Genomic DNA, 27,998 nt, shown 5'->3' with positions numbered 1-27,998 from the left:
ACCTGCTTTTTTATTTTGATCTTTACAGGTGATTACAGTTAAGAGATTGAATGAATCTCAGAAGAGACTTTGAACTTTGAAACATTGTTGAGACTGTGATAGACTACGGAGACTTCTAAAGTTGAACTAAGTGCATTTGGCATTATGATATTGTTACAAGCTTATGGGGGCCAGGAGGTAGACTGTGGTAGTTTGGATTGGCCCCCATAATCTCATAGGGAGTGGCACTATTAAGAGGTGTGGCTTTGGACTGGAGAGATGGCTCAGTGGTTAAGAGCACTGACTGCTCTTCCAGGGGACCCAGGTTCAATTCCCAGCACCCACATGGCAGCTCACAACTGTCTGTAACTCCAAGATATGACACACGTACACAGACATACATGCAGGAAAAACACCAATGCAAATAAAATAAAAATAAAAAAGAGGTGTGGCTTGTTGGAGTGGGTATGGCCTTGCTAGAGGAAGTGTGCCATTGTGGGGGTGGGCTTTGAGGTTTCCTATGCTCAGGATACTGCCCCGTGTCTCAGTTGACTTCCTGTTGCCTGCAAGATATAGAATTCTCAGCTACTACTCCAGCACCATGTCTGCCTACATGCCACCATGCTTCATGGCATGATGATAATGGACTAAACCTCTGAACAGCAAACGAGCCACCCCAGTGAAATGTTTTACTTTATAAGAGTTGTCATGGTCGTGGTGTTTCTTCACAGCAATAGAAACCCTAAGATAGGCACAATTATACAAACAGCCTTTGTGTCAGATGGGAGCATATGAAGGCCAGGAAGACAAAGAGGAAGCTGGGACATAGAGACAGGCAGAAGACCAGGCTGGGAGGTCAGGCCAAGGAGGACACAAGAAAGGACAGAGCCATCAAGGGCTCCAGGAACAGGGCTTGGGCACCAATGCCCTGTAAGAAGAGAGAAGATCCTGAGACATCTGGTGTGGCAGGGAGAATCCACTAAGTGGGGTTCGGTACTAACGTACAGCAGTAACCCTCAGGTCAGAGACACCTCTGTGCTGAATCCCTGATAATAAAATGAGCCCCTGGGGTCCCAGGGCGGCGCTTTGAACATGACAATCTCTTGTTCTTTGGCATTTTATTTCAAAATTGCAGCAAGGGCAGAGAGGGGAAAAAATGAATCATGGAGAGCACCGGGGATCCAGCTTGAGAATGATATGCCAAGGTTCCCCCTTCAAAGCAGCTGAGGCATCTGAGCCCTGAGACCCAACCCTTGAGGCGGGGTTCAAATCGTCTGGGTCCCGCCCTTAAGGCTTTGGAGTGCAGTGACCACGCGAGGGCGCCAGAGACCCAGGTGTCTGGCCAGACCTTTTTTCTATTGCACTTCTCGTGAGTCTGAGAGGCGCGGACTCTGGATTGGATGCTACAGGTCCGCGGATCCAATCCGTGAGGGCACAGCAGGGAGCGTCACACCGGAAACATCCAATCGTGGGCACTGACTCCGTACTGCCGGACAACGGAGTTGCAGCAGTGAGGCAGCTGCACTACAACTCCCAGCAGGCTCCGCAACGTCGCAACTGACAGCTCACAGAGCTGCGCCTCAGTGCCTCATGGGAAATGTAGTCCTAGACTCAGAGGCTCGCCAACAAGTCCAGAGGGACATCAAGGCAGGGAGTTGCAAAGCCTTGAAGGCTCTTGGGAAAAGTCATTTTCAGCTCAAATGTGTAGTGCTAGGCGCCAGCACGGGGCCAGGATACCCAGTCACCTCAGGTCCAGCTCACCGGGAAGTGAGCCCAGAGGTCCTCTGGAAGGTCTCGGCTCACAAGAATGGGAATACTCCAGGCCATGGAGGGGCAAGGGAGGACGGCTCATCATGCCATAGGGACAGCCCAGGGCCCCAGGGAGTCGTGGCAGGCTCACGAAAAAAGGGGTTATCCCTTTAGGCCCCAGAGCCGCAGAGACTCATGGAAAGGCGTCTACCTGAAGTACAGAAAATGCCTATGCTTCTGGCCACAGGTATTCAGGGGGAAGGACCCATTATGAGAGCTCTTGCTCCCGTGCTCATGAGCTCACCTGAATAGCCTTCAACTCCTTCTGGAAGCGCAGGATGAGCTCCGGCCCGTTCTCCATGGTGGGAATGTGGAGTTGCTGGGGAAAAGGAGCCATGAGGATGGGGCGCCCCCCCTTTCTCTCCCACCTCCCCTGGCATCTCCGCCTCACCTTGCCTTCGTAGAGGATTTGATGCACTGGGCAGACCTGACAAGCCGTGCCTGAGCCAAAGACTTCCCGCACCCGGCCCTCCTCCAGCGCCCGCTGCAGTTCCTTCATGGTGACCTTGCGCTCTGCCACCCGGAACTCACCCTGCATAACAAGGGGCCAGAAACACTCCAGTCCCCATACTCCTGTCCCGCTGCAGACCACCATCTCTCCCTCCCTAAAGCTGCGGGGAAAGACAGAGGCCCATGCGTGGGAGACAGACCCAGAGAAGAGAGGGCGTGGCAGTGGGCCCAGCAGCCACCACAGCGACACAGCTCAGATGCTATGGTCCCAAGATGCAGGTCCTACCCAAGTCCTAGCCAGGTCCAGCAGGCTTTGTCGAACCACTCCAGGCAGGATGATGCCATCCAGCGGGGGAGTTACCAGCTCCAGTACTAAGTCAGGGATGAAGATGGGTGTCATTGCCTCCCACCCCTAAATGATCTCCCCTTTCTTTCAGAAGCAACCTGCCCAGGACCCGGAGACCTTGCAACCCGGTAGGAGTTAGGCAGGCCATCATACAGGGTGTGGGTTGGGTCACAAGCAGCTCACCCCCGTCCTCATGAGTCCAGTAGACGAAGATGTTCATGGTGCCCACCTCGGTGAGCTGGTGGTCGGGCCCGTAGAGCCAGAGGACTTGTTCACAACCCTTCTTCTGGGCTTCTTGTTGGACAGCCACAGTGGGCCCATAATTCCTGGAGGGCAGCCTGGTCAGACTGGGCAGAGAACCCCCCACACTCCCCACAACACAACCAAGGAGGAGTCTCCTTCCCCAACTTACAGCCCTTCTGTGGGGGATCCCCAAACCTGCAAGACAGAATTCTTAACCTAACAGTTGTGGTCAAGGTTGGGGCCCTGTGTGGTTGGTGGGCCCCCTTTCCTGCTTCTCCAGCTTCTCCTCTCTCTACCCCAGAGTACTTAGACTAGGGCATAGTGATGCCAGTGGTTTGGCTTATTTTACTCCACTTTTCCTATTTTTGGTTTTACATTTTTTGAGACAGGGTTTCTCTGTGTAGCCCCAGCTCTTCTGGAACTCACTCTGTAGACCAGGCCGCCTGTGCATCTGTATTGCTGGGATTAAAGGCGTGTGCCACCACACCCAGCGGGTCTGGGCGGCAGGGTCTCTTTGAGCAGAAGTTGGCCTCAAAAGCACTATGTAGCTGGAGCTAGTCTTGTCCCCACCTCCCAAGTGCTGGGGTCACAGCTACACACCCCACACCGGCTTTCATCCTGTTTTAACCTGAGGGTGTTACCCACACCAGACCTCACCTCTTACTCACTCCACGTCGCCCCAGGCTCCCACTGTCTCAGGACAGGATCCCAAGCCATGTTCTGAGCCTTGTGCAAACACTGGTCTTCTTTGCCTCCCTTGTGCCAACTGTGACCCTATCCCACCAGCCCATTTACCAGGGCCCAGAGTTAGAGAATCAGTGCCACTGCTTTCTTTCTTTGGGTGGTGGGGTTTGAACTCAGGACTGCTCACATGCTAGGTAAACACTATCACTGAACTCTCTGGGGATCCTAGGCAGGGGTTCTACTGCTGATCCTTGTCCCCTAGCTTCCTTTTACAGTCCTCCTGCCTCAGCTGGTTGAGGATCGGTGACGACATGGCACACGTGGCTGTATGCCACCACACCTGGCTTCTCCCACTACCTTTGCAGCCAAGAAACCACAAATGAAGTGCCACCTCTTACGTGGAGCTTCCACACGGCTCTGTGAATCCTGCCTTAGAGCTCGTGTGGTCGGGACACGAGCGTTCCCAGCAGCCCAGCTGCAGCCAGCTCAGGGCCTGACACCAGGAAGACCTCATGTTGTTCTGAGAGGACCCGAGGGGCGGCCCTGTGTCACCACACTTCCTTGGTCCAGCATGCCAGTCGCCTGCACCTGACCTGACCCCGGGAGGTCCTGTGCCAAGGCCGTGGGCAACACAGAACAGTGGGAAGCCCAGAGGGTGAGAATGGGGACTGAGGGCCAAGTGACACGGAGCTCTGCATGGAGATGTCAAAGCAGGGAAGAAAGAGCCAGGGGCAATCTTGCCTTCTAGAGGCTTCCATGGGCTCGGGCTCGGCTTTCCTGCTTCCATCTCTGAGCTCATTTGTCCATAGGAAGGCACCCCATCCTCCTCTGTTTTTGGTTTCAGACACCAAGGATAACAAAGGACACAAAGAAAGCCCGGAGCCCAACTACAGAGTCAGTGAGAAGAGCTTTCCCACCCGGAACCCCGGCACAGCCCGACCAAGAAGTGTGGGGAGCACTACGGCTCACCTTTAGCATCCTCTCCCCCCCCCCCCCCCCCGCTCGCACAACTACTCACGGATGTGGGGAGCTACTCACCCCCCCAGCTTGTAGTCGCCGACCCCACCCATCCAGGCTCTGATGAATGTGGGGTCGGCCAGGAGGGACACAGGCGTCATGGAGTCTCCAGGGAAGTAGGATCCCACAGGACAAAGAATGACGAACAGGAGGGCTTGTGTGACCAGGCCAACACCCAGCGAGGGCTATGGTGTGCACAGGGCAGCATCAGACCAAGGGGTCCACACTCCAGCCTCCTCCTCCCTTAGACTCAGAGCTCTAGGCCCAACCTCCTCCCCCAGAACCCGGGGTCCAGGCTCAGCCTGTCTGTCCCTCTGACACAGATGTGGATGTGCACGGCCCCACACTAGCAGCTCCCCAAGCAATGCCCACCTCATTCCCAATCAGCACAGGCCGCACATAGAGGCTGGTTCCATTGCCATCAGGAACCCAGTCCTTGTCCACCTCAATGAGCCGGCGGATGCACTCCAGCAGCTCCTGCTTGTCAAAGTCCTGGGTGGATCCCAAAGGAGTCAGGGGTCCAGATTTCCCAACCACCCTCTGCCCTCTCTCCTTCTAGGGCAGACTGGCCACTCACTGGCAAACAGAGGCGCCTTGCAGAACGTAGCATCCTGTCCATGTTGAGCCACGGCCGGAAGAGGCGTACCTGCCGGTCTCTGCCTTTGTATGCTTTCAAGCCCTCGAAGAGCTGCAGGACAGACAGGGGAGGAGGACTGCTCAGGGCCAAGTCCCACAGCAACAAGAGAGCAAGAGACACAGATACAAATGGAGACAGAGAAGGGCAGAGTGATGGAGACAAAGACTTGGAGACTTCAGAAAGCACAGGGCAAGGCAGCCGTGTAGTTCAAGCCTGTTACCTTAACTACGCAGGAGGCAGAGGCAGGAGCATGCCCACTTAAGGCCAGCTTGAGAGAAGCCTGACCCACAGGGTGAGATCCTGTCTCAAAATCACCCCACGCAAGAAAAAAAAGCTCATAATATACAAAGTTTTCTTAAGCCGGGCGGTGGTGGCGCACGCCTTTGATCCCAGCACTTGGGAGGCAGAGCCAGGCGGATCTCTGTGAGTTCGAGGCCAGCCTGTTCCACAAAGTGAGTTCCAGGATAGGCTTCAAAGCTACACAGAGAAACCCTGTCTTGAAAAACCAAAAAAAAAAAAAAAAAAAAAAAGTTTTCCTACATAGTTTTTAAAGCCTACTCTAGGGGGCTGGAGGGATGGCAAGGTTCAGTTTCCAGCCCCGACATGGTGACTCACAATCATCAGTAAATCCTGCTCCAAGATACCCTCTTCTGACCTCTGCAGGGACTGCATGCACAGTTACACTCAGACACAACTCTATGCATGCAAAAACTAGTACACATAAAATAAAAATAAATAAAATAGCCAGGAGATGCTGGCCCATGGCTGGTGGTGGCACACACTTTGATCCCAGCACTCAGGAGGCAGAAACAGGTGGATCTCTGTGAGTTCAAGGCCAGCCTGGTCTACAGAGTGAGTTCCAGTACAGCCATGGCAGTTAAACAGAGAAATCTTGTCTCAGAAAGAAAGAGAGAGAGAGAGAGAGAGAGAGAGAGAGAGAGAGGGAGAGAGAGAGAGGGAGAGGGAGGGAAGGAAAAGACCCTGCCTCAAACAGGCTGCAGAGCGATTGAGAAAGACACTTGCTGTCAACCACTGCCTCCACACTCACACAGGGAAAAAATCACTTTGAGAAATTTTTGTTGTTGTTGTCTCCTTTTTTCGAGACAGAGTTTCTCTGTGTAGCTCTGGCTGTCCTGGATCTCGCTCTGTAGACCAGGCTGGCCTCGAACTCACAGAGATCTGCCTGCCTCTGCCACCCGAGTGCTAGAATTAAAGGCATGCGCCACTACTGCCCAGCCACTTTGAGAACTTTCAAAACCTCTTCGGGCGATTGGAAGAATTCTACAAGTTTGGCAAGGCTTCTTTCTGGGAAACAGGCTTGGGCAGTGAGTGTGGAATCTGGTACAAGTTCTACAGAGAGAACACAGTAACACTGTTGAACTCACAGGTGCCCTTTGACCCGATAGCTCTAGGCACTGGGCAGATACGCTTGCATTTAGAGGAAGCAATATGGGCACCTGGTTGTTATTGCAACATTCCTTAGAACACCTCAGGGCTGAAAAGGGCCAAGTGTCCCACAGTAGGCACTGTCTAATGAGACCTCCTGTTGGATGGAATATTCTTCGGCAACAAAGACGGCCAAGACTCCTCAAGGAGTGTCACAGGAAATAGGGTTGCTGGTTTTTCAATTCCAGCTATAGCCCTGGCTAGCCTCCAAATCACGGCAGTCCTCCTGCCTCAACCTCCTGAATGCTGGAACTATACTACTTCCCACAGGGCCTGTGGAGGTCTTACTATATCCAGGCTCCTCCAAAGCTCCTCCTCTCTGTGGCTCTCCTGACATCCTAGGCCTCCTTTGCCACTCTGAGACCCCACGGTGTCTGCCAACCTAGCTCTTCTGACCGCATAAGCTGTCCTGTCCTGTTTTTTATCTTTGCCAGAACCCCACTTTCTTTCAGAGCACAGAGTTCCAACAAAGCCAAGATCTGTTCATCTTAGGAACTGACTGTCACCTAGCTTGGGTCCCAGAACACAGGTGACCTCGGGAAAAGAAGACAGATCCACAGAGGAAGACACGTGCCACACGCCGGAGAGGTGACCTCAGCCAGATGCCAAGCAGAGAGAAGATGCCACAGGGCGGGCAGCAGGAGCAGCTGGTCCCACCTGTAGAGAGTAGTGCAGGGCGGAGCAGGCTGGGTGCAGCGTGAGGTTCTGGAAGGGCTGGATCCTGGGAGGGCTCCAGCCGGTCTCCTTGCTCCACTCCACCATCAGCATGTGGTCTGTGAATGTCTTTCCGAACAGCAGTGGCTGGCTAGCGTTCGGCTTCTTCTGTGGCTCTCTGGTCACCTGGACCTGGAGGTCTGCAGCCTGAAAGGAAAGTAAAACAAAACAACAACAACAACAACATCAACAACAACAGAGGGACTGCAGTCCGCAACTTGAGAGACTAGAGCTCCCATGGCCCCGCCTCAGGCCCACGGAGGACCAGGAGCCACCAGGCTTCTGAGAAATGCAACACTATCTCTTTATAACACCTGAGAGCAGACTAGCTGACCTCAGAGAGAGAGATGAGACCTGCCTCCCTCTGACACAGCAGACAGACCCCAGGCTTCCTCCCCTAGACCCAGGGCCCCCTTTTACCTTGAAGTTGGAGGACACACATCTTCTGGACCCACATAGAAGCCAGGGGACAGGGAGAAGTTTTTGAGCCCAGACCTGGGGTGGGGAGAGAAATAAATATAACCAAGGCAAGAGGCAGGAAGAGCAGGGGCCCTGGCACCCATCTCCCCCCTCTTGTTTGGGAGACCCATGAGGCTGGCTCTGTCACAGTTCCAGCACATTCTAGACAGACCCTGTGCTCTGCCCAAGTCCCTATCAGGATGACTATCCCTAGAAAGACCAAAGTCAGCTCCCGCCCCTCCACCATGCCGAGCAAAGTCCAGAGAGGCGTGCCTCCTGCTAGAGAACTTTGGCCACCGCTTGTTACCACTTAGACAACGACCAGGGACAGTGAGCAGGTAAGGGGAGACTCCTGGTCTGGGGGCCCAAAACCCGAGGAGAGTTAGAAAAGAATGGGTCCTGTTTATCCCTGAAGTGAGCAGCCCAGACCCCGGACCTCCTCCCTCAGACCCAGGCCTAAAGGCCATGTGCTTCTCCATCAAACCCAGAGCTTCAGACCCCAGCCCTCCTCCTTCAGACCCAGTGGTCCTCCTTAACCTTCCTCCCTCAGACCCACAAGTGCAAGATTCCAGCCCTCCTCCCTCAGACATAGGGTCCTAATGCTTACTCTTTGGGAATATCTAAAGAGCTGCTACAACCCCGGGCACACAGCTGGAACACCCTCACCCGGGCAGCCAGTGCTGTGCTCTTCACGGTCAACGGCTGAAGGGCACCTTGTGCTTGCCCTTGGCCAGACTCAATGCACAGATCTCTGCTGATCCTCCCTGAGGTTACATGGAATGCAGAACTAGTTATGCCCAGGAGGCCCCTTCCTGTTGACCTCTGACTTCATGCTTTTCTCTGCAGACCACGGAGAAGCATCGGGTCCTGAGTTTGAGGAAGACAGGAAAATAGCCTGCTCCTGCTGGGAGAGCTGATGATGGCCAATGAGTGAGGGGGTCCAGCAGAGGTCACAGGTCAGTAAGTGAGTCCTGGAGGCCATGTGGATGAGTCTGGGCCAGAAGCAGACTTTTTCTTTCTTTCCTTCTTTTTCTTTTTTTGAGGGGAGGGAGCTTGGGACAGAGTCTCCCTAAGCTGCTCATCACCCTCAAACTCACTCTGTAGCCCAGTGCTTGAAGTCATGATTTTCTTCCCTCAGACTCTGCACTAGCTGGGATGATAGGGATGTGTGCCACACCTGGCTCAGATAAGCTCTGTGTGTGTGTGTGTGTGTGTGTGTGTGTGTGTGTGTGTACATGCGCGCACTCGCATATGGAGGACAAACTCAGATGTCATTGCTCAGGTGATATCCATCCTGGTTTTTGTTTGTTTTTATGTGCATTGGTGTTTGCTCTGCAGATGTCTGTGTAAGGGAGTCACATCCAATAGATGTGACTAAGTTGCAGATACTTGTGAGCTGCCATGTGGGTGCTAGGAATTGTTCTCTGGAAGAGCAGCCAATGCCCTTAACCACTGAGACACATTTCCAGCCCCACCCCCACCCCCATCCTGGTTTTTGTTTTGAGACAGGGTCTTACTGCATAGTCCTGGCTGTCTTGGCACTCACTCTGTAGACCAGGCTGGCCTTGAACTCAGAGATCCACCAGCCTCTGCCTCTCGAGTGCTGGGATTAAAGGTGTGCACAACCCTCACCCCACAGCCCATCCTGCTTCTTGAGACAGGCACTATGATTGGGTTCTGGAGCTTACCAACTTGGTTCAGGAATCTCCTGTCTCCACCTCACCAATGATGATGACATATATATATGTTTTGGGTTTTTTTTTTTTGGTTTTTTTTTTTGGTTTTTCAAGACAGGGTTTCTCTTTGTAGTTTTGGTACCTGTCCTGGATCTTGCTCTGTAGACCAGGCTGGCCTCGAACTCACAGAGATCCGCCTGGCTCTGCCTCCCGAGTGCTGGGGTTAAAGGTGAGTCACTGCACCTATTTTTTTTCACTTGGGTTCCAGGGATCAAACTCAGGTTTCCATGCTCATGTGGCAAGCACTTTCACAACTGTGCCCATGCCTTCCAGCCCTCAGATATGGTCTTGATGGTGTGGTGGCTGAGGGCTTCTGGGGTGATCTGGGGGTGACACCCCCCCCCATGTCTCTGGGTGGTGACATGAAGCTTGCCCAACACTACCACCCGCATCAGACGCTCATAGTACGGGAAGACCATACACTGGGTAGGGCAGCCTGTGTGGAGGCGGAAGCAGAGGGAACCAAAAAAAAAAAAAAATGTTTTTGTTTAATAGAGTGAGCCAGAAAAGCTGAACAATGCAGAAAAGAGATATTGAGATGAAGAACTGAAAAAAAAAAATGGAGCTGGGGGTTTATTTAGTTGGTAGAATGCTTGCCTAGGATGCAGAGTCCCTGGGTTTATTTCTTCCTGGCAGGCACACAAGCCTTGCAGGCCCAGCACTTGGGAAGGAGAAAAAGGAGGATCAGGAACCCAAGGCCATCCTTGACTATGTAGCAAGTTTGAGGCCAGCCTAGCTTAGATAAGATCCTGTCTCAATAATAATGAAATGAAGGAGCAGGGTGCGGGGGTGCACCCCTTTTATCTCATTACTGAGGAGACGGGGACAGGCAGATCTCTGAGTCAAAGCCAGCCTGGTCTACATTTTGAGAACCTGTCTCAAAAAGAAGAGCCAGGCAGCGGTGACGCACGCCTTTAATCTCAGCGCTCGGGAAGCAGGGGCAGGTGGATCTCTGTGAGTTCGAGGCCAGCCTGGTCTACAGAGCAAGATCCAGGACAGCCAGGGATACACAGAGAAACCCTGTCTTGGGAAAAAAAAAAAAAAAAAAAAAAAAAAAGAAAGAAAGAAATGGAGGCCAAGAGATGTCAAAATAGATAGGATTACAAAGAGAGGGCTATTGAGGTGACTTACTGGGTAAGGACACCTGTCCACAAGCCTGAGGACCTGAGTTTAGTACCTGGGACCCACTCCTTCTAGCCAATGGAAGGACAGAACTGACTCATTACCCTCTGACCTCCACACAGGCACCATGACACACGTGGGTCCACACACGTGCACATACGGAATAAATAAAAATGTAGCAGGGAACGGGGCAGGTGAGTAACACTAGGAGGAGGGAGAAGCAGAGATCGTGGCAGAGAAATTCTAAACTGGGTTTGACGGTACACACCTTAGTCACAGAACTCTGGAGGCTGAGGCAGGAAGAGCACAAGGTCTAGAGGCCTCGAGGCACAGAGAAGGCACTATGCCAAGGCCCAGAGATTAGTCTGAACTGGCCACAGAGCCTTGGTGACAACGATGTGCTATTCTCTTCTTCTCAGAGCAATTCTGAGGCCGCGGTTTTCTCTGGGTTCAAAGAACACCCCGTCCCCCACTACACTTTGGGAATTAAGTCCAAAGATGGCACCTAAGTGGCAGGTGGGCTGCAGGAATGAAGTGTAATACGGATAGAAGCAGAGTTAAAAAATTAAAGGCGAGTGTGCAGGGCAGGGTTCTGTTTGACATGGTGGTGTTCCCTTCATGTCCCAGGCAGCCCCGAATGCTGAACCTCAACACAGCCCAGATGTCCATCAAAGATCAGGGGGGTCTTGTCAGAGCTCCATTCTCCACCACAGGTCAGCAAAGTACTAAGACCACTGTACAGCGCTGCCCTATCCCAGGTAACTGTCCTACACCACGCTCTCATCAGATTCCAGATCTGCTCTTCCCATAGCCCAGGCCTTCCTGATCGTCAGTTATACTTCCACCAGACTTGCAGAAAGTCCAGTGCTCTCGGTATTACAACCCCTGTCACCTCAGGACCGTCCCCTGCAGAGCCATGTGCTGTTCTAACACAGGGCTGTTTCCTGCCCCATTCCAAACACAACATGTTCCCCCTCTACGGCCTAGGACTGTCTCTTTCAGACCCAAGAACTATTCCAATGTCAATCTAGACTAGTCCCTACAGGACAGTCCTGGCCAAACCCTGGCCAGCAGTGTCTTCCTTATAATCCAGGATTTCCCCGAGGGGGCACTCACCACCAGGCGCTCATAGCTCTGAGCAGGCTCCTTTTGGAGCGTCTACATTACAGGATAAAACTACCTTCCTCAGAGCCCAGATCTGTCCCATTAGAATTGGAGACTGGCCCAGTGTGGCAAAGTTGTACCCATCCCAAAACACCACACCTTCAGAGCCTAGATTGTTGTCCCTATCCTATCCCAAGACAGTGTCCATCATTAAGAACTGGGAAATGTAAAGGTCTGTTCAGGAATTCACAAGCCTGGACTAAGAGTGTCAGAGAGTCAGGAATGAGCTAACAACAAACGTTTTCCCAATGGCCCAGCTGTTTGCGCCCTCATTTATAAATCATGTTCTCTTAAGATCATAGAATCTCCCAAACTCTGCTGCTTGCCACCATCGGTAAGCACCAAAATACTCTTGCCTGGAGGATCTGTGTCGCTGTGACATACAGACGCTTGCTTCGGATTACAAAACCAGGTACGGAGCCTCAAACAGACACTACACACGTCTTTATGTGCCTTTTGTTCCAAGAAATAAGACCTTGGTTCCAATTCCCAGCCAAGACTCCGTGCCTAGTCATACACCAAGCCCCAGAAGTTCTGGGCCCCTCGTCTAAAGGAACATAAGAGCGACTGGCCCTTAAAACCCGCGGGCTGCATGCCCCAGCCAAAACTTCCTCGCATCCCCTCCACCCTGTGCTTCTCCCTCTACAGCCCTCCTCCATGCTCCCCACTTCCGACCTCCCGGTCCACGGATCCTCGCATCAGGTACCCCCCCGCACCCCACCCGTGTCTCCCCACTCTGCCGCCCGTTAAAAAGACCGGCACTCCTTTCCAAGGGGCCCCGTCCGCCTCTGCGTCCCGCGGCGGAACCCGAGGCGCAGAGGAACGACGCCAAGCCGGAAAGGCTGCACGCCAGTGGTCCATCCGGAAGTGTGCCCCCATCGGCTTCCCCAGAGGCTCGAGCGCCGGTCCGCCGCGCACCCACCTGCCGTAGCACTGCTGCAGCCATGATCCGTGCTTGGGCCGGTAACTGTGCGCGCCTAGGGCGCGGCCTGGCGAAAGACATTCCGGCCCCGCCCTGTCACGCCCCCTCCCGCAGCTGGCTGCTCTCTGCGGGCCTCACTTCTGCCAGGCCTTTCTGAGTTATAGGACCTCAGGGACCCAGGCTCTGCTGCAAAGAACATAATCCTGGAACAGTCCAGAATTGTCATACACTCGCTCCATCTTGCCCTCCACCCTGTCCTGCTCCGCCCCGGCCACACTCGTGCCCAGCCAGGCATTTGCCTTGGATTTTGTTTTGCAGGACTTGGAGACTAAACCCATCATGGCCTCATGTATGTTAGGGAAGCGCTCTAACCACTGGAATTACATCTCCAGACCTTTAAAAAAAATTTAAATTGCTGAATGTAGTGGAGCATGTCTTTAATCCCAGCACTTCTGAGGCAGAGGCAGGAGGATTTCTGTGAGTTCAAGGCCATCCTGCTCCACCTAATAAGTTCCAGGCCAGCCAGGGCTATATAGTGAGACCCTGCCTTAAAACAGACAGGGGTTGGAAAGAGGGATCAACAGTTAAGAACACTGACTGCTCTTCTAGAGGACTGGGTTTGGTTCCTAGTAGACGCATAGTGGCCCCCAACTGTCTGTACCTCCAGTTCCAAGGGATCCATCGACCTCTTCTGAACTCTGCGGGCACTAGGCATGCACACGGTACACTTATATATGTGCAGGCAGTACACTCATACACATAAAAATAAAAATGTAATATTTTCCAGCCAGGGGATGGTAGTGAACACCTTTAATCCCAGCACTCAGGAAGCAGAGGCAGGCAGATCTCTGTGAGGTTCGAGGCCAGCCTGGTCTACAGAGCGAGATCCAGGACAGCCAGGATTATTTATATAACAGTCTCTATGAGAAAAAAAATTCTAAAAATAAATAAAACAACAAAAAATGCATCTTCAGAGGAACTTTGTCGGTGGCAGAGTCATCAGAGCAAGGGTCACAGAGCTCTTCTGGTCACTCTGATAAAGAGGAAAAGCCCACTGTCAATGTCAGCGGGTGCAGAGAAAAGCCCTTGGGAGCTGGGCCTGGTAGCACCAACCCTCTGAAAGCTGAGGCAGGAGATTTGCTGCAAATGTAAGGGCATCCTAGGTGAGAGAGCTAGTCTCCTGCCTCAGACAAATGAAACAAGAAGAACAGGACTTTGGGGAGAGGATGGTGGACAGGGATAGAAGACTCCTCACTCTGCACGAGGAGACAACGTGTTCTTTGTAACGACAGTTCATTGTGCCCTCCTTCCGGCCTCCTTAGAGAAGAAAGCTAGAGTGTCTCTCAGCAGCTCACTACAGACCCTCACATCAGCCTACAGCTTGGGTGCATGAGCCACACTCGTCATCCACAGCTCCCCAACTTTAGGGTTTCGGGGGTAGTTAGTGTATCAGGAGCTCCCTGCTGCCAGCATCATTTAAAAACCTACTTAACACACACATAACACATCTAGACAGGGCCTCACTCTGTAATCCAGGCAGGCTTCAAGCTTGCCATCCTCCTGCCTCAACTTCACAAGCATAGGGATTACAGTTGTCTAGCCCAGCTATACCCTGCAATTTAAACCTGTGGCAGCGTTCCTCCGTATCGATTGTGCTTCCTGGTCACTATGCCACAGGTTCTTCCCAATCAGAAGTCTCACACACACACACACACACACACACACACACACTCACACTATACACAGGTTAGCCCCTGTCACTTAGTCACTTAGGCCCTCTCTCTCTCTCTCTCTCTCTCTCTCTCTCTCTCTCTCTCTCTCTCTCTCTCTCTCTCTCTCACACACACACACACACACACACACAGACACACACACCCCACCCCACCCCACCCCGGATCTCAGGCTCTCTGCTGCTAAGCCCTCCCTCCTCCCCACCACCTCGGAACTGCAGGGTGGACCCTACAGCAGCAACCGCCCCCGCCACAGCCAATCAGCGATTGCCGCACACCCCGGCCTTGGCCAATCCACAGCAGCCTCACAGTTCCACCCCCTACCTGGGGTGCGGGGAACGCTGCTGCGCCCGCGCCCAACCTGGGGAGTGTCCAGGGCCTGCTCTTTCCCCAGCGCACCCCCGCAGTGTCCTTCAGTCCCAAACCCAGCAATGCAAGTCCCAGCCTCCGCCCTCTGACCCACATGTCTCAACTCCACACCACCTCAGCGCTCAAGATTCTTCCTCCAGCCTCCTCACTGGCAAAGAGTGCAAAACCCCTCTCCCCTGAGGACCAAGAATAAAGGCAGGCTCCTTCATTAGCCACCAATTACCACTTAATTTATTCTCCCCAGCGGGCCTTTTAATTTGCGCCCAGGTGAAGCAGAACTGCGCCCCCTAGCGACAGAAGGTAGCACCTCTCGCTCCTGCTGCAAGGTCTCCTGGAGTTCTTCAGGGGTCAGGAATACCCACGTGGCCTAAAGGTAGCTGGGAAGGAGACAATACTAGTGTGGACTCTGCAAGGTCTCCTGGAGTTCTTCAGGGGTCAGGAATACCCACGTGGCCTAAAGGTAACTGGGAAGGAGACAATACTAGTGTGGACAGACTTGTGTAAAGAACAGGAAATAAATATGATGTTTCCTTTCTGGATACAAGTTGTTTTCATGAGTGCAGGACCAATGATAAGGGGGTAGAGTCTAAGGTGTTGGGGCAAACCTGGGAGGTAGGTGATGCAGGTTGGAATTTGGGGTGGGGAATGCTAGATGAGGGAGGGGCAACTTATAGGTCAGTAGTAGAGCCCTTGCTTAGAACTCCCAGTGAGGGGCTGGGGTGTGGCTCAGTGGTAGAGCCCCTGTCTAGAATCCCCCAGTGAGGGGCTGGGGTGTGGCTCAGTGGTAGAGCCTCTGCCTAGAATCCCCCAGTGAGGGGCTGGGGTGTGGTTCAGTGGTAGAGCCTCTGCCTAGAATCCCCCAGTGAGGGGCTGGGGTGTGGCTCAGTGGTGGAGCCTCTGCCTAGAATCCCCCAGTGAGGGGCTGGGGTGTGGCTCAGTGGTAGAGCCTCTGCCTAGAATCCCCCAGTGAGGGGCTGGGGGTGTGGCTCAGTGGTAGAGCCCCTGCCTAGAATCCCCCAGTGAGGGGCTGGGGTGTGGCTTAGTGGTAGAGCCCCTGCCTAGAATCCCCCAGTGAGGGGCTGGGGTGTGGCTCAGTGGTAGAGCCCCTGCCTAGAATCCCCCAGTGAGGGGCTGGGTTTGTGGTCATGAATGAAATGATGATGTGACCACAGCAAGGTATGGTTGAGAAGAAGGTTTTATTATATATAAGAAGAATACAGCCAGAGGCATCTGGAAGAGTCCAGACTGAACTGGGCTAGGGGGGCTGAGGGAGGGGGGAGAGAAGAGGAGAGAGGATGAGGGGAACAGGGGTAGGCAGGTCCGAACTGGCTGGTTTGGATGGGAGTCAGAAGCTAAGTAATGGGCTGGAGAGGCTTAAAATAGGAGACAAGTGTGAGAACAACGGAGAGAAGTACTGAGGGAGCCAGCTGCCAGCCTGTCCTTTGGTATGCTAACAGGCACCACAGCTAGCCATTCGTCCTGAGTGTCTTTGGGAATGGACAGTTCCTTGGTAAAGCCCTGCCTAGAATCCCCCAGTGAGGGGCTGGGGTGTGGCTCAGTGGTAGAGCCCCTGCCTAGAATCCCCCAGTGAGGGGCTGGGGTGTGGCTCAGTGGTGGAGCCTCTGCCTAGAATCCCCGAGTGAGGGGCTGGGGTGTGGCTCAGTGGTAGAGCCCCTGCCTAGAATTCCCCAGTGAAGGGCTGGGGTGTGGCTCAGTGGTAGAGCCCCTGCCTAGAATCCCCCAGTGAGGGGCTGGGGTGTGGCTCAGTGGTAGAGCCTCTGCCTAGAATCCCCGAGTGAGGGGCTGGGGTGTGGCTCAGTGGTAGAGCCCCTGCCTAGAATTCCCCAGTGAAGGGCTGGGGTGTGGCTCAGTGGTAGAGCCCCTGCCTAGAATCCCCGAGTGAGGGGCTGGGGTGTGGCTCAGTGGTAGAGCCCCTGCCTAGAATCCCCCAGTGAGGGGCTGGGGGTGTGTCTCAGTGGTAGAGCCCCTGCCTAGAATCCCCCAGTGAGGGGCTGGGGTGTGGCTCAGTGGTAGAGCCCCTGCCTAGAATCCCCCAGTGAGGGGCTGGGGGTGTGTCTCAGTGGTAGAGCCCCTGCCTAGAATCCCCCAGTGAGGGGCTGGGGTGTGGCTCAGTGGTAGAGCCCCTGCCTAGAATCCCCCAGTGAGGCGCTGGGGGTGTGGCTCAGTGGTAGACCCCCTGCCTGGCACAAAAGAGGTCCCAGGTTTAATCTCCAGTACCACAGAGAAAGGAAGGAAAAGAGGGATGGATAGGACATAACACGGTGGAAATTACAGTGGGGGGACAGGGGCTTCCGCGAGGCTGCTCCTGCTAGACTTGCATCCATACCCCAGCTCTGCACCCCCTGTCACGAGAAGCTCGAGTCCTGTACAGAAGGTGGCTTCAGAGGCCAGGAAGATGGCTGCAGCCCCCACCTCGGCGGCCTGGCCCATGCGGCCCAGGGGCTGGGGAGAGAAGGCAGGAGGAGAACTAAGAGGGGCCTCCCGCCGGGCATGTTGGCTCATACCCGTCATCTCAGCAAGGGAGGCCTACTCCACAGGTTTGCCCTGAGTTCAAGGCCAGCCTGGGCTAGAGAGTAAGATGGCCACACAAGTGTGCGAGTGAATACACACACAAGGAATGGTACGTGTCTGTAACTCCAGCACTCAGGAAACAGAAGCAGGGAAATCAGAAGTTCGAGGATGTTCCCAGCTACATATCAAGGTCCAAGCTAGACTGGATTATATGAAGCTCTGAGAGACAGACAGACAAAGGAGGAGGAGAGAAGAGGAGAAAGACCTGACCTGATCTACACACACACACACACACACACACACACACACACACACACACACACCCTGGTACCTTCATCCCTCCCAACTCTCAACCCCTCCTACCTGGGCCAAGGTCCCTTCTAGGATGGTGGCACTGGGGTCTGGAGTTGACATTGCCAGCTCTTCCCACAGTGGAGTCCAGATGTTTCCTGGGGAGATGCTGGGTAAGGGAGAGAAGGAAGGATGAAGGGTATGCTAATTCTGTCCTGACATCCCCAGCTGCCCCAGCCCCTGTCCGCTTTGATCAGCTTACCAGTTGACACGGACACCATATCGACTCTCATCCAAGGCCAGAGCTTTTGTCATGGCTGTCACTGCCCCCTGCAGGGGCAGAGACCAGAGAGGGTTGAGTCTCTGAAGATGGAGGCCCTCCCATCCTCTTCTTCCAGGCAGGGGGGCAGCAAACTTTAGCCTCGGTGAGATTAGTCTCAGCCATCTTGCAGACATTCCCTGTGCATGGACTCTGTGCAGACCAATTTGTTACAGGTTGCTCTAACTCAGGACTAAATGAAGGGGGTAGTGTGGGACATTTCTGGGCCTAGGCACCTATGGTCCCAGAACTTGGGAGGCAGAGACAAGTGGATTGCCATGAATCTCTAGTACCAACCCAGGCTGCAGGGAGAGACTCTGGTTCAAATAAAATCAAGAAGGGCCTTGCAACATGGCTCAGTATTAAAGGCACTGGCTGCCGAGTCTGACAACCTGAGTTTGATTCCTGGGACCCACATGGTGGAAGGAGAGAGCTGACTCCTCCAGGTTGTCCTCTGACCTCCATATGTGTGCTGTGACACACACATATGCACAGAGATACACAGAGACAAAGACACATGTGAAATAAATAAAAATGTAATTAAAAAAATTCCAGCTGGAGAGATGGCTCAGCACTTAAGGACTGGATGTTCCTGCAAGGAACCAGGTCCTATTCCCAGCACCCACATGACGGCCCAGTTCCAGGGGATCAGATTCCCTCTTCTGAACTCCACATGAACCAGAAAGGCCAGTGCATATACACACATGCGGACGAAACACTCACAAAATACAGAGTGTATCGTTTTAGTGACCTCACTGCTAAAGATGCAACTTTGGTTTCTGGGGAAGAGAAGTCATCATCAGATTTACCTAGACACAGACCTTGTGTGCTGAAGTACTGACCTGCCAAGCAAGAAGATATGCCTGGTGCAGTAGCGGCATTCATGGTATGGGGGTCCTAACTGCTTTCTGCTTGGCTACGAAGCCAGTTCTAGAGAGAATTCATGCTTAATATTGTAAACCTGGTCAAAAGTCCATGGCTCAGGAGGTCACAGCCCCCAGGGGCAAACCCACCACAATTCAGCCTCAGTCAAAATGCTCTTTTGTTGTTAATGTTTGAGACGGGGTTTCACTACAGCCTCTGTAGACCAGGCCACCCTCGAACTCACAGAGATCTGCCTACCTCTGTGGTGGGATATTTGTACAGGGCGTGAAGGTATATTGCTGTGACTGGTTTAATAAAGAGCTGAAAGGCCAATGGCTAGGCAGGAGGTATAGGTAGGACTTCCAGGCAGAGAGAGAGGAAGTAGGAGATAAATCTAGGTGCAGCAGAGATGCCAGGAGACATGGGAGAAGCAGGATGAGTGACAGAACACAGGTTAATAGAAACGGGTTCATTTAAGTTGTAAGAGCTAGTTAGAAACAAGCCTAAGCTACGGCCAAGCTTTCAAGTGTCCATGTCATTATTTGGGAGCTGGCTAGAGAGACAGGGAAAGACTTGCCTCTGCCTCCTGAGTGCTGGCATTGAATGTGAGCCCTACCACGCCCAGTGAGAAGCTCCTGTTGGCCGCGTGCAACAGTTAATGTGAAGACTCACACGCTGAGAATTAGTGACTGCTGAGTGCTCAGCCCTAGATGAGAGAGACCCACACAGCAACCCCGTGCTGTAGCTCAGGGGTCAACATGGAAGAGAAGGCTCTCTGGGGGGCAGAGAGCAGTCCGTGAAATGCTGTCTTCTGGTCGTGACACGGCCCTTGTTTTCATGAACTAACTTCAGCTATGGTTTCCTGCAGGAGACTCGCACAAGGTGAAGCAGTTATCATTCCAGGGTGACGGGGAGGGCTCATGAGGCCACACCCCTTAATGAAGAATATTGTAACTGACGGCCGCTGGGGATCAGGGGTGTGGTCACTGGTAGGTTGCCCATGCTCTAGTGGATGCCCTCAGTGGGTTACTTAAAAAACAAGAGAGGAGAGGGAGGGAGGGAGGAAGGGAGAGAGAGAGAGAGAGACACAGAGGACACCAGAGAGACGAGTTAGAGGCACAGTGGTTTGAGAGAGGTGAGGGGAGGTGAGTATGATCAAGATAGAGTGTACATATGTATGAAAGTGTTCAAGAAGTACAAATATTATCTTTTAAATATGTACAAGGGCATGGATATGCAAATGCTCTCAGAGGCCAGAAGAGGTCACCAGATGCTTGGGGCTGAAGTTACAGCTGTGAGCCTTCCAGTGTGGGTATTTGGAACCAAACTCTGGTCCTCTTAAAGAGCAGCAAGCACACTTTACTGCTGAGCTATCTGTCTAGTCCACCCCAAAATATTCTTTAAAAAAAACAAAACAGGCTGGGCAGTGGTGGCGCACGCCTTTAATCCCAGCACAAGGGAGGCAGAGGCAGGTGGATCTCTGTGAGTTCGAGGCCAGCCAGGGCTACAGAGTGAGTCCCAGGAAAGGCATCAAAGCTACACAGAGAAACCCTGTCTCAAAAAACAAACAAACAAACAAAAAAAAAAAAAAAAAACAGGGGCTGGAGAGATGGCTCAGAGGTTAAGAGCACTGACTGTTCTTCCAGAGGTCCTGAGTTCAATTCCCAGCAACTACTTGGTGGCTCCCAACCATCTGTAATGAGATCTGGCGCCCTCTTCTGGCCTGCAGGCAGAACACTGTATACATAATAAATCTTTAAAACAACAACAAAAACAGGTCAGGTGTGGTGGCACACACCTTAATCTCATTGCTCAGGACGCAGAGGCAGGAGGATCTCTGAGTTTTAGGCTAGCCTGGTCTACAGAGTGAGTTCCAGGCCAACCAGAATTATATAATGAGACTATAGAAATTATAAAATAAAATTAGCTGGTGAGATGGTTCAGAGGATAAGGTCGTTTGTTGCTAGGCCTGAGTTCCTGATTTCAATCCTGAGACCCATGTGGTAGGAGTGAGCTGATTCCTGCAAGTTATCCTCTGACCAACACACACACACACACACACACACACACACACACACACTTTTAAAACAAGAAATGAAAAAAAAAAAAAAAAACCAGAGAGGATACAGGCTCAAAGCTGAGGCCCAAAGAGCCAGGAAAGAACTCTAGGGAGGAGGGGGGCTGGCCTACCTTGGTGGCCACGTAGGTAACTGCCTGAGACTGGCCGATGGTCCCAACCAGGCTGGAGATGTTGATGATGTTGCCTCTGCATTTCCGCAGGTGGGGGAGGGCAAGCTATGGAGACAGACACATCAGCCCTTTGCACCTGGTCCCTGGAGAGCGGCCAGCAGCACCCTTAGGTATGGGACTGAGACTATCGCCCATGTTCTCAGTGGGTCTCTGGGCAGAGGCACAGCAATGGCATGTCTATGGTATGCCAGAGCACCTCTCGGAAAGACTTCTGTGTCTTTTCTAGTTCCCTCTCTCCCCTCTCTGTCCTCTCTCCTCTCTCCTCTCTGAGTTTTCATCTGCCGTTCCATGTCCAGCCCTCACCAAGCCAGGAAAACCTAGCGCCGTGCAGAACCCTGCCTGTTCGGCACAACTAGGAGAAAATCTTTGATCCCATGGAGGGAGATGGTGTGTCTGGGTTGTACAAAGAACTCTGTGGTCAGAATGTGATGTGGGAAGCCTCGGGAGATGGGTCCTGTTCTCTGCCACCTTCTCGGGCCACTCCTCCCCAGGTGTGACCTAGATAAGCTCAGTCTGTTCCTTCCCAGTGCCCTGGGCACTGGAGCTGACCAGGCACAGCCTGCTCTTACCAATAAACATGACTGAGCACAAACCAGCACCCGGAGCCTCCTAGAACAGGAACCTAAAAGGGTCTGTGGCTCACCACACCACTCCCAAATGCAGCCTGGACACTGCAACCCGAGAGCCTCTGTCTGGACTGCTCCATCCTGAGAAAGCCACACAGTTCACATAGTGACCGTGTCAGCTTGCCTAGGGATGAGGGGACCCTGGTGACTGTTCTGGGTTGTCACATGCCCTCCGATCCAGTAACTGATCACTTCTGCAATGGGACTATCCTGAGTAAAAGGACTCCCTCCTGACAACCGAGGCCCCTCCTCTCCTCTCAAAAGGGACTGTGACAGAAAGTGTGGCCAGAATAATATTTGTGGGAGAAAAAACCCTTCCCATGCCCCCACTCCTTTTTGTTGTTTTTTTCAGACAGGGTCTCACTATGTATTCCAGGCTGGCCTCGAACTCACAGAGATCTGACTGCCTCTGCCTCCTGAGTGCTGGGAGACTGGGTTTGCCAGCATGGCCTTTACATCTAAGGCCTCTCTCTCCACCCATCAACACCAGCAAATATTCTTACTGACCCTTCATAGGCCCTTCCCTATGGAAGCACCCCGAGCTCCCCACCCCTTCCTTCCTGGTTTGTTTTTTGGGACACAATCTCACTGTGTAGCCAAGATTGGCCTTGAACTTCTGATCCTCCTGCCTCCACCTCCTAAGTGCTGAGATCATAGTTTCCACCGTCACGCTACAGCTCCGTGGTTGCTGGACAAACACTCTACCATCTGAGCCCGGCCCCACCTCTTTTGCCACCTCAGAGCAGGGCTGGAAGGCTCTGGAAGATTCGAGGAGGCTGTAGCTGCAGGTGGATGCAGATCTGTGCCTATTTGTTTCCTACATAGAACGGGATCCTTCTAGAGCAGTGATTCTCAACCTTCCTAATGCTGCTGCTGTGACCCTTTAACACAGTTCCTCATGGTGTGATGACCCCCAACCATGAAATTATTTCCTTTCTACTCCATAACTGTAATTTTGCTACTGTTATGAATCTTTTTTTTGTCTTTTTTTGGGGGGGCGGGGTGAGACAGGGTTTCTGTGTAGATTTGGAGCCTGTCCTGGAACTCGCTCTAGCCCAGGCTGGCCTTGAACTCAGAGATCCGCCTGCCTCTGCCTCCCGAGTGCTGGGATTAAAGGCATTTGCCCCCACACTTAGCTTGTGAATCTTAATGTAGATATCTATGTTTTCTGATGACATTAGGCAGCCCCTGTGAAAGGGTCACCGACCCCCAAAGGGGTTGCTACCCACAGGTTGAGAACCGCCGCTCTAGAACAGGACAGGAAGATGAGGGGCACAAAACCATGACTCCTGATAAGAAGAGGGACACACGCCAACTGCAGCGGACTGTGCCTGTCTCACCTTGGTCAACGTGTACGTCCCCAGTAGGTTCAGTTCCAGCAGCTGGCGAAAGTCCTGGGCAGAAGTCTCCTCAGGCCACTGCGCGGGTGGGTCTAAAGGGAAGGGGAGAATGAGGCCAGGCCGGGAAGGGAAGAGGGAGCAGGAGACGGGTGATGACCAGAGAAGAGGCAAAGACCTAGGGAGCAAGCCAAGGAAGGAGGCTGCATATGGTAATTGTGATTGACGGCGGTCTCTGCAGAGGAGGCATGCTGCCCTGCCACCCCTGCCACCCCCGCCACCCCCGCCACCCCCGCCACCCGCACCCCCCCCTCCCCCGCCATTCCAGCACTAAAGTCTCTGAGCCCAGCCCAGCTCATGTCTGTTCTCCTCACTGTGGAATGTGAATTTCCCCGCACTCCCCACAAGGAAATTTGTTTCTGTGGCTGTGTTGAATACCCCTCAGCCTAAGAAAAGAAGGACACAGATAACAATGAGCTCCCGGCAGCTCTGTGAATCCTTACCATGACCTGAAGAAAGGCAGCTAAGACAGGGAGCCCTGCTGGCGGGGCAGTTCTCTGCACCTCCGTCTTTGGAGGGGACTCCGGAGGGCCTGGGTGCGCTCTCTCTGAGCCTTAGTTTCCATGGGGACACATTGTCTTACAGTGCAGCTGTTAGGCTGGTGGAAAACTCCAGAGTGCCACACCCCCTAGTGTCTGATAAAGTGTGCCTGGGGTGTCCTTGTCACCAGCAAGGGCCTGGGCCTTCAGCAAAGCAGGAGCTCCACAGGCTCTGGGAATAACCTAAGGGACACTGTCTCCTTTAGAGACTGCAGCACCCCAACAGAAAAGGTGATAACTCTTATTCCAAAGATGGAAGCTGAGACTCGGAGAAGGGGAGAGCAGAGCCTGAGGACATGGCAGACAAAGAGGACAGAAGCTCAGGCGAGAGCTATGTGTGAAGGTGGGGGAAGGCTGGCTGCCTGGCCTAGTGGTTATGGGCACTGGCAGCTTTTCTAGAGGACCCAGGTTCAAGTCCCAGCACCCACAGGAGCTCAGAACTGTCTGTAACTCCAGTTCCAGGGGATCCAGCTGCTTCTTCTGACCTCTGTGGGCACCAGACATGCAAGTGAACAGACATACATGCAAGTAGAAATACACATAATCACACACACACACACACACACACACACACACACACACACACACACGGAGAGGGCTGTGGCCTGGGGGAGGGGTAAACTATAGTTCAGAGGAAAGATTAGGGCTGTTGAGACGGCTCAAATGTAAAGGCACTTGCTGCCAATCCTGACAACCTGAGCGCAATCCTACATGGTGGAAGGAGAGAGCAAATCCCCTCCTGTACTCTGAACACCACACAAGTACTGTACACAAGTGTGTGCTGCTTACTTGTGTAGCACCCACATATTACACACACATACAAATAAATGTAATAATTTTTTAAACTTTTTTTTTTTTTTTTTTTTTTCCGAGACAGGGTTTCTCTGTGTAGCTTTGGAGCCTGTCCTGGAACTCACTCTGTTCCAGGTTGGCCTCGAACTCACAGAGATAATCCGCCTGCCTCTGCCTCCCGAGTGCTGGGATCAAAGGCGTGCGCCACCACCGCCCAGTCAAATGTAATCATTTTTAAGGGGAAGAAATGGGGCTGGAGGGATGTGGTTAAGGGCACTGACTGCTCTTCCAGAAGACCTGGGTTCAATTCCCGGCATCCACATGGCAGCTCACACCTGTCTGTAACTCCACAGACATGTAAGCAAAACACCAATGCACGTAAAATAAAAATAAATAAATTTAAAAAGGGAGGGGAGATGGGAGAATCGGATATAAGTAGACATCAGAGGACATTAGCCCCCAAGCCACACGACTTACGGTAGCCGGCATTATTCACCACACAATCCAAGCGGCCAAATCGAGAGAGGGTCTCAGCAATCAGAGTCTGAGGAGATAACAAACGTCAGGAGGAGAGCAGTGAGGTGACAGCCTTGGACAAGCTCAGCTGAGGAGGACAAGGCAGAGTGAGGTGGGATCAGGGTCACAGGATAGGTCCAGAGGAGAGGAAGCAGGAAGCGGGGGGACGCAGTTACCATTTGCCATAGTCAGGGTTTCTATTGCTGTGACAAAACACCATGACCAAAAGCAACCTGGGAGGCAAGGGTTATTTCTGCTTACAGTTCTCAGGTCACTGAGGAGCTCAAAGCAGAAACCTGGAGGCAGGAACTAATCAGACACCATGTTCACTGGCTGGCTCCCTACAGCTTGTTCAACCCATACAATCCAGGACCACCTGCCCAGGGAGGTCACAACCCCAGGGAGCTGGGCCCTCCCACACCAATTTCTAATTAAGAAAACGCACCAGAGCTCGCCCACACGCCAGTGTGGCGTGGCCATCTTTGCTACTAAGGTTCCCTCTTCCCAAATGACTCTAGCTTGTGTCGAGTGGATAAAACAGCAACCAGCCCGCCACTGTGGAAGACTGTGAGGGCAGAAGACTCAGGCTACAGACCCAGAGGAGGGTGGGGAGCAGACAGGCAGAGAGAGCGGAGGCCCAGACTGGGGCCAGACCTGAGGGCACTGAACAGATTCTGCGGCAGGGGAGTCAGAAATTGTTACAGGAAGTGTGGGTTTCAAGCTCTGCTCGTTCCTAAAGACCCGAGAGAGAAGGAGCAGAAGGACCCACGTGTACAGAGCCGACAAAGAGGCCATGCAGAGGGTGCTGGGTGCTGGGTGCTGGGTGCTGGGTAGGGGCTGGGAACACTCACCTGCAAATCTCCCTCCTGAGTCACGTCACAGGGCACGAAGACAGTGCCCACGAGTTCCTGCTCCAGAGCCCGGCCCCTGGCCGCTGCAAGAGAAAGACTCTGGGTCTGAGGGAGGAGGGTTGAGGCTTGGACGCCAGTCTGAGGGTAGAGGTCTGGGGAGGAGACTTGGGTCTAGGCATGTGGGTCTGAGGGAGGAGGGCTACGCTCGGGTCCCTGCATCAGTGGAGGAGAGGCGGAGTTGAGGACTTACTTACTCACCATCCTTGTCACAGAAAACCACTTGAGCCCCACTGTCCACTGCCAACAGAGAGACAGAAAGGTTAGAGGCTGTAGACTTGGGTCGCTGCCTCTGCTGCCCTCTTGTGGCCACACAGAGCACCTGGCTCTCGTGACCTGTCTCATGACACTCCTCTCAAAGGGCAGAGAGACAAATTCCCCTTCTTCATCCAGCTGCTGCTCGGCCGCCATCCTGGATTCTAGAAAAACCCCAAACCTACAAGAAATATATTCCTCAAAGCTATCGTTTGTAGCTAGAGACCCATCAGGGGAAGAACTCTTTTTGGTTTTTCAAGACAGGGTTTCTCTGTGTAGCCCTGGCTGTCCTAGAACTCAAAGATCCGCCTGCCTCTGCCTCAGTGGTTAAGAGCACTGGCTGCTCTTCCAGAGAACTCAGGTTCAATTCCCAGCACCCATGTGGCAGCTCACAACTGTCTGTAACTCCAGTTCCAGGGGACCCGACACCCTCGTACAAACACAAAAACAATGCACAGAAAAAAAATAATAAACAAATCACTTAAGTAAAAAAAAAAATAGATCACTAAAAAAAAAAAAAAAAATGAAACTGAGTCTCTTTCTCCACTCTGTGAACCTGTCAACTCGTCCTTTCCAAAAATTCGGACACCAAACAAGAAGACCCTTACTCACCAAAGGCTCTCACGATCCCAGCTCCGATGCCACGACCACCCCCAGTCACCACCACCACCTTCCCGGAGTATCGGGTTTCAGCAGCCATCCCCAGTGACTTGTCTCCCACACCCTCACAGCCTCTCTCCACCTCCAAAGGCCAGAGGAGCAGTGAGATGGAACAGATATGCCGGCTGGGTCCTTGAAGGCTGGCCCTGGGAGGGGGTGTTCCCAGGAAGGCCACGCACCTGCGGGAATTGAGAGGGCTCTTCTGTACCAGACCTGGAGATGGGGTCTTAGCCCTTCTCTTGGGGTCCCCACTCTGACAATCCTCCTTCAGACTTGGGGTCCAGACCCCAGCCCTCCCAGCTCAGATTGACGCCAATCCTGCTCCCTCAGACCGGTAAGAGCACCTCTTCCTCTGACCTAGAAAACCAGTCCCCAGCCTCCTCTCTCAGACACGAGGTTTCAGCCTTCTCCCTCAGACCCAGTCTGAGTATCTGGCTCCCAACTTCCTCATACTGTTACCCCAAACACTGAGAAGACCACTACCACAACCTGAGCCAAACTTGAAGCAAGCTTTATTTTTATTGGGGTGTACCCAAGAGCTGGCCAGAGACTGTCTCCTCCTAAGTCGGGTTACAGAGCACAGCAGCAAATCCACCTCTTGGGCCCCTTTTAAGGAGTAAAATCAGGGGTAGTTTGACAGAAGTGAGACAATGGGGTAATAAAATACAGAAAAACCACCATGTGATTAGGGAGGGGTCAGGGAGGGTTAGATATTTTCAAAAACAAATCATGGTCATGGGTTCAGGAAGGTCAGGTTCTAGGAAAGAGAGAACAACTCAGCTCTTACAGTAAATAGAAACTTATGTTTAATAATACAGCACAATGGCTCATGCCTTCAGAATGGAGTCAGGCAGGTTCCTCATTCCCACTTGGCTTACGTCTCCTGGTCAAATCATTGGTAGGGGGCTGTCTTAATAATGTTGTCGAGCAGGAATGAGTCTAGAATTGTTAATCTGATGGGTGATCAAGTCAATGACACATTGGAGGGCACAGACCCGATTGTGATAATTAGTACAGATAATATTATCAGGCCAATGAAGGGGGAGACCAACTTAGCCATATTGGCCAGTCTAAATTTGTTTGAGAGGTTTTGTCTAGTTTTTTTACGTAGATTATCAATTTGGTTGTCAATAGTATGAGAGAAATCAGAGATAGCACATTCCAGGAAATTGCTGATGACCAAGAGCATGTCTAAGTAACAGGTAATCTACAGTAGCTTTAT

General features: G+C 52.8%; 2 protein-coding genes across 3 annotated transcripts; both read right to left on the bottom strand.

Moving 5' to 3' along the window:
- Window positions 1-1,082: 1,082 nt before the first annotated feature.
- Bcat2 (branched chain amino acid transaminase 2) lies at window positions 1,083-12,852 on the bottom strand. The gene is made up of 11 exons (XM_059276755.1): window positions 12,729-12,852; window positions 7,746-7,820; window positions 7,269-7,472; window positions 5,106-5,216; window positions 4,901-5,020; window positions 4,550-4,713; window positions 2,768-2,910; window positions 2,525-2,610; window positions 2,180-2,320; window positions 2,033-2,107; window positions 1,083-1,465 (listed from the first exon to the last, which is right to left on the bottom strand). Exons 1-11 carry the CDS (start codon window positions 12,807-12,809, stop codon window positions 1,427-1,429), a joined length of 1,239 nt encoding a protein of 412 aa, XP_059132738.1. The 5' UTR covers window positions 12,810-12,852; the 3' UTR covers window positions 1,083-1,426.
- A 3,990-nt stretch (window positions 12,853-16,842) lies between these two features.
- On the bottom strand, window positions 16,843-26,887 carry Hsd17b14 (hydroxysteroid 17-beta dehydrogenase 14). 2 transcript variants are annotated; one of them, XM_059276744.1, is made up of 9 exons: window positions 26,729-26,887; window positions 26,063-26,101; window positions 25,805-25,887; window positions 24,915-24,981; window positions 23,050-23,141; window positions 21,024-21,128; window positions 17,913-17,980; window positions 17,723-17,819; window positions 16,843-17,290 (listed from the first exon to the last, which is right to left on the bottom strand). In XM_059276744.1, exons 1-9 carry the CDS (start codon window positions 26,814-26,816, stop codon window positions 17,117-17,119), a joined length of 813 nt encoding a protein of 270 aa, XP_059132727.1. In that variant the 5' UTR covers window positions 26,817-26,887; the 3' UTR covers window positions 16,843-17,116. The 2 variants fall into 2 exon arrangements, with proteins under 2 accessions (XP_059132727.1, XP_059132733.1); XM_059276750.1 differs by lacking the exon at window positions 26,063-26,101.
- Window positions 26,888-27,998: the final 1,111 nt, after the last annotated feature.

The sequence above is a fragment of the Peromyscus eremicus genome, chromosome 1 (assembly GCF_949786415.1).
Source record: "Peromyscus eremicus chromosome 1, PerEre_H2_v1, whole genome shotgun sequence".
NCBI lineage: Eukaryota > Metazoa > Chordata > Mammalia > Rodentia > Cricetidae > Peromyscus > Peromyscus eremicus.
The sequence above is the reverse complement of the archived record's forward strand: the minus strand, read 5'-3'. Positions and strand labels throughout refer to the sequence as shown.

Bases quoted from the DNA above. Each gene is read 5' to 3' on its own strand.
- Hsd17b14 (XM_059276744.1), bottom strand. From the start codon at position 26,816: ATGGCTGCTGAAACCCGATACTCCGGGAAGGTGGTGGTGGTGACTGGG. The intron at 21,129-23,049 runs GTGAGACAGGCA...CTGTCTCCATAG, and splicing joins GGACGTACACGTTGACCAAG to CTTGCCCTCCCCCACCTGCG. The intron at 17,291-17,722 runs GTAGGAGGGGTT...TTCTCTCCCCAG, and splicing joins TAGAAGGGACCTTGGCCCAG to CCCCTGGGCCGCATGGGCCA.
- Bcat2 (XM_059276755.1), bottom strand. From the start codon at position 12,809: ATGTCTTTCGCCAGGCCGCGCCCTAGGCGCGCACAGTTACCGGCCCAA. The intron at 2,611-2,767 runs GTGAGCTGCTTG...TCCCTGACTTAG, and splicing joins CTGGACTCATGAGGACGGGG to TACTGGAGCTGGTAACTCCC. The intron at 2,108-2,179 runs GTGAGGCGGAGA...CCTTTTCCCCAG, and splicing joins AAATCCTCTACGAAGGCAAG to CAACTCCACATTCCCACCAT.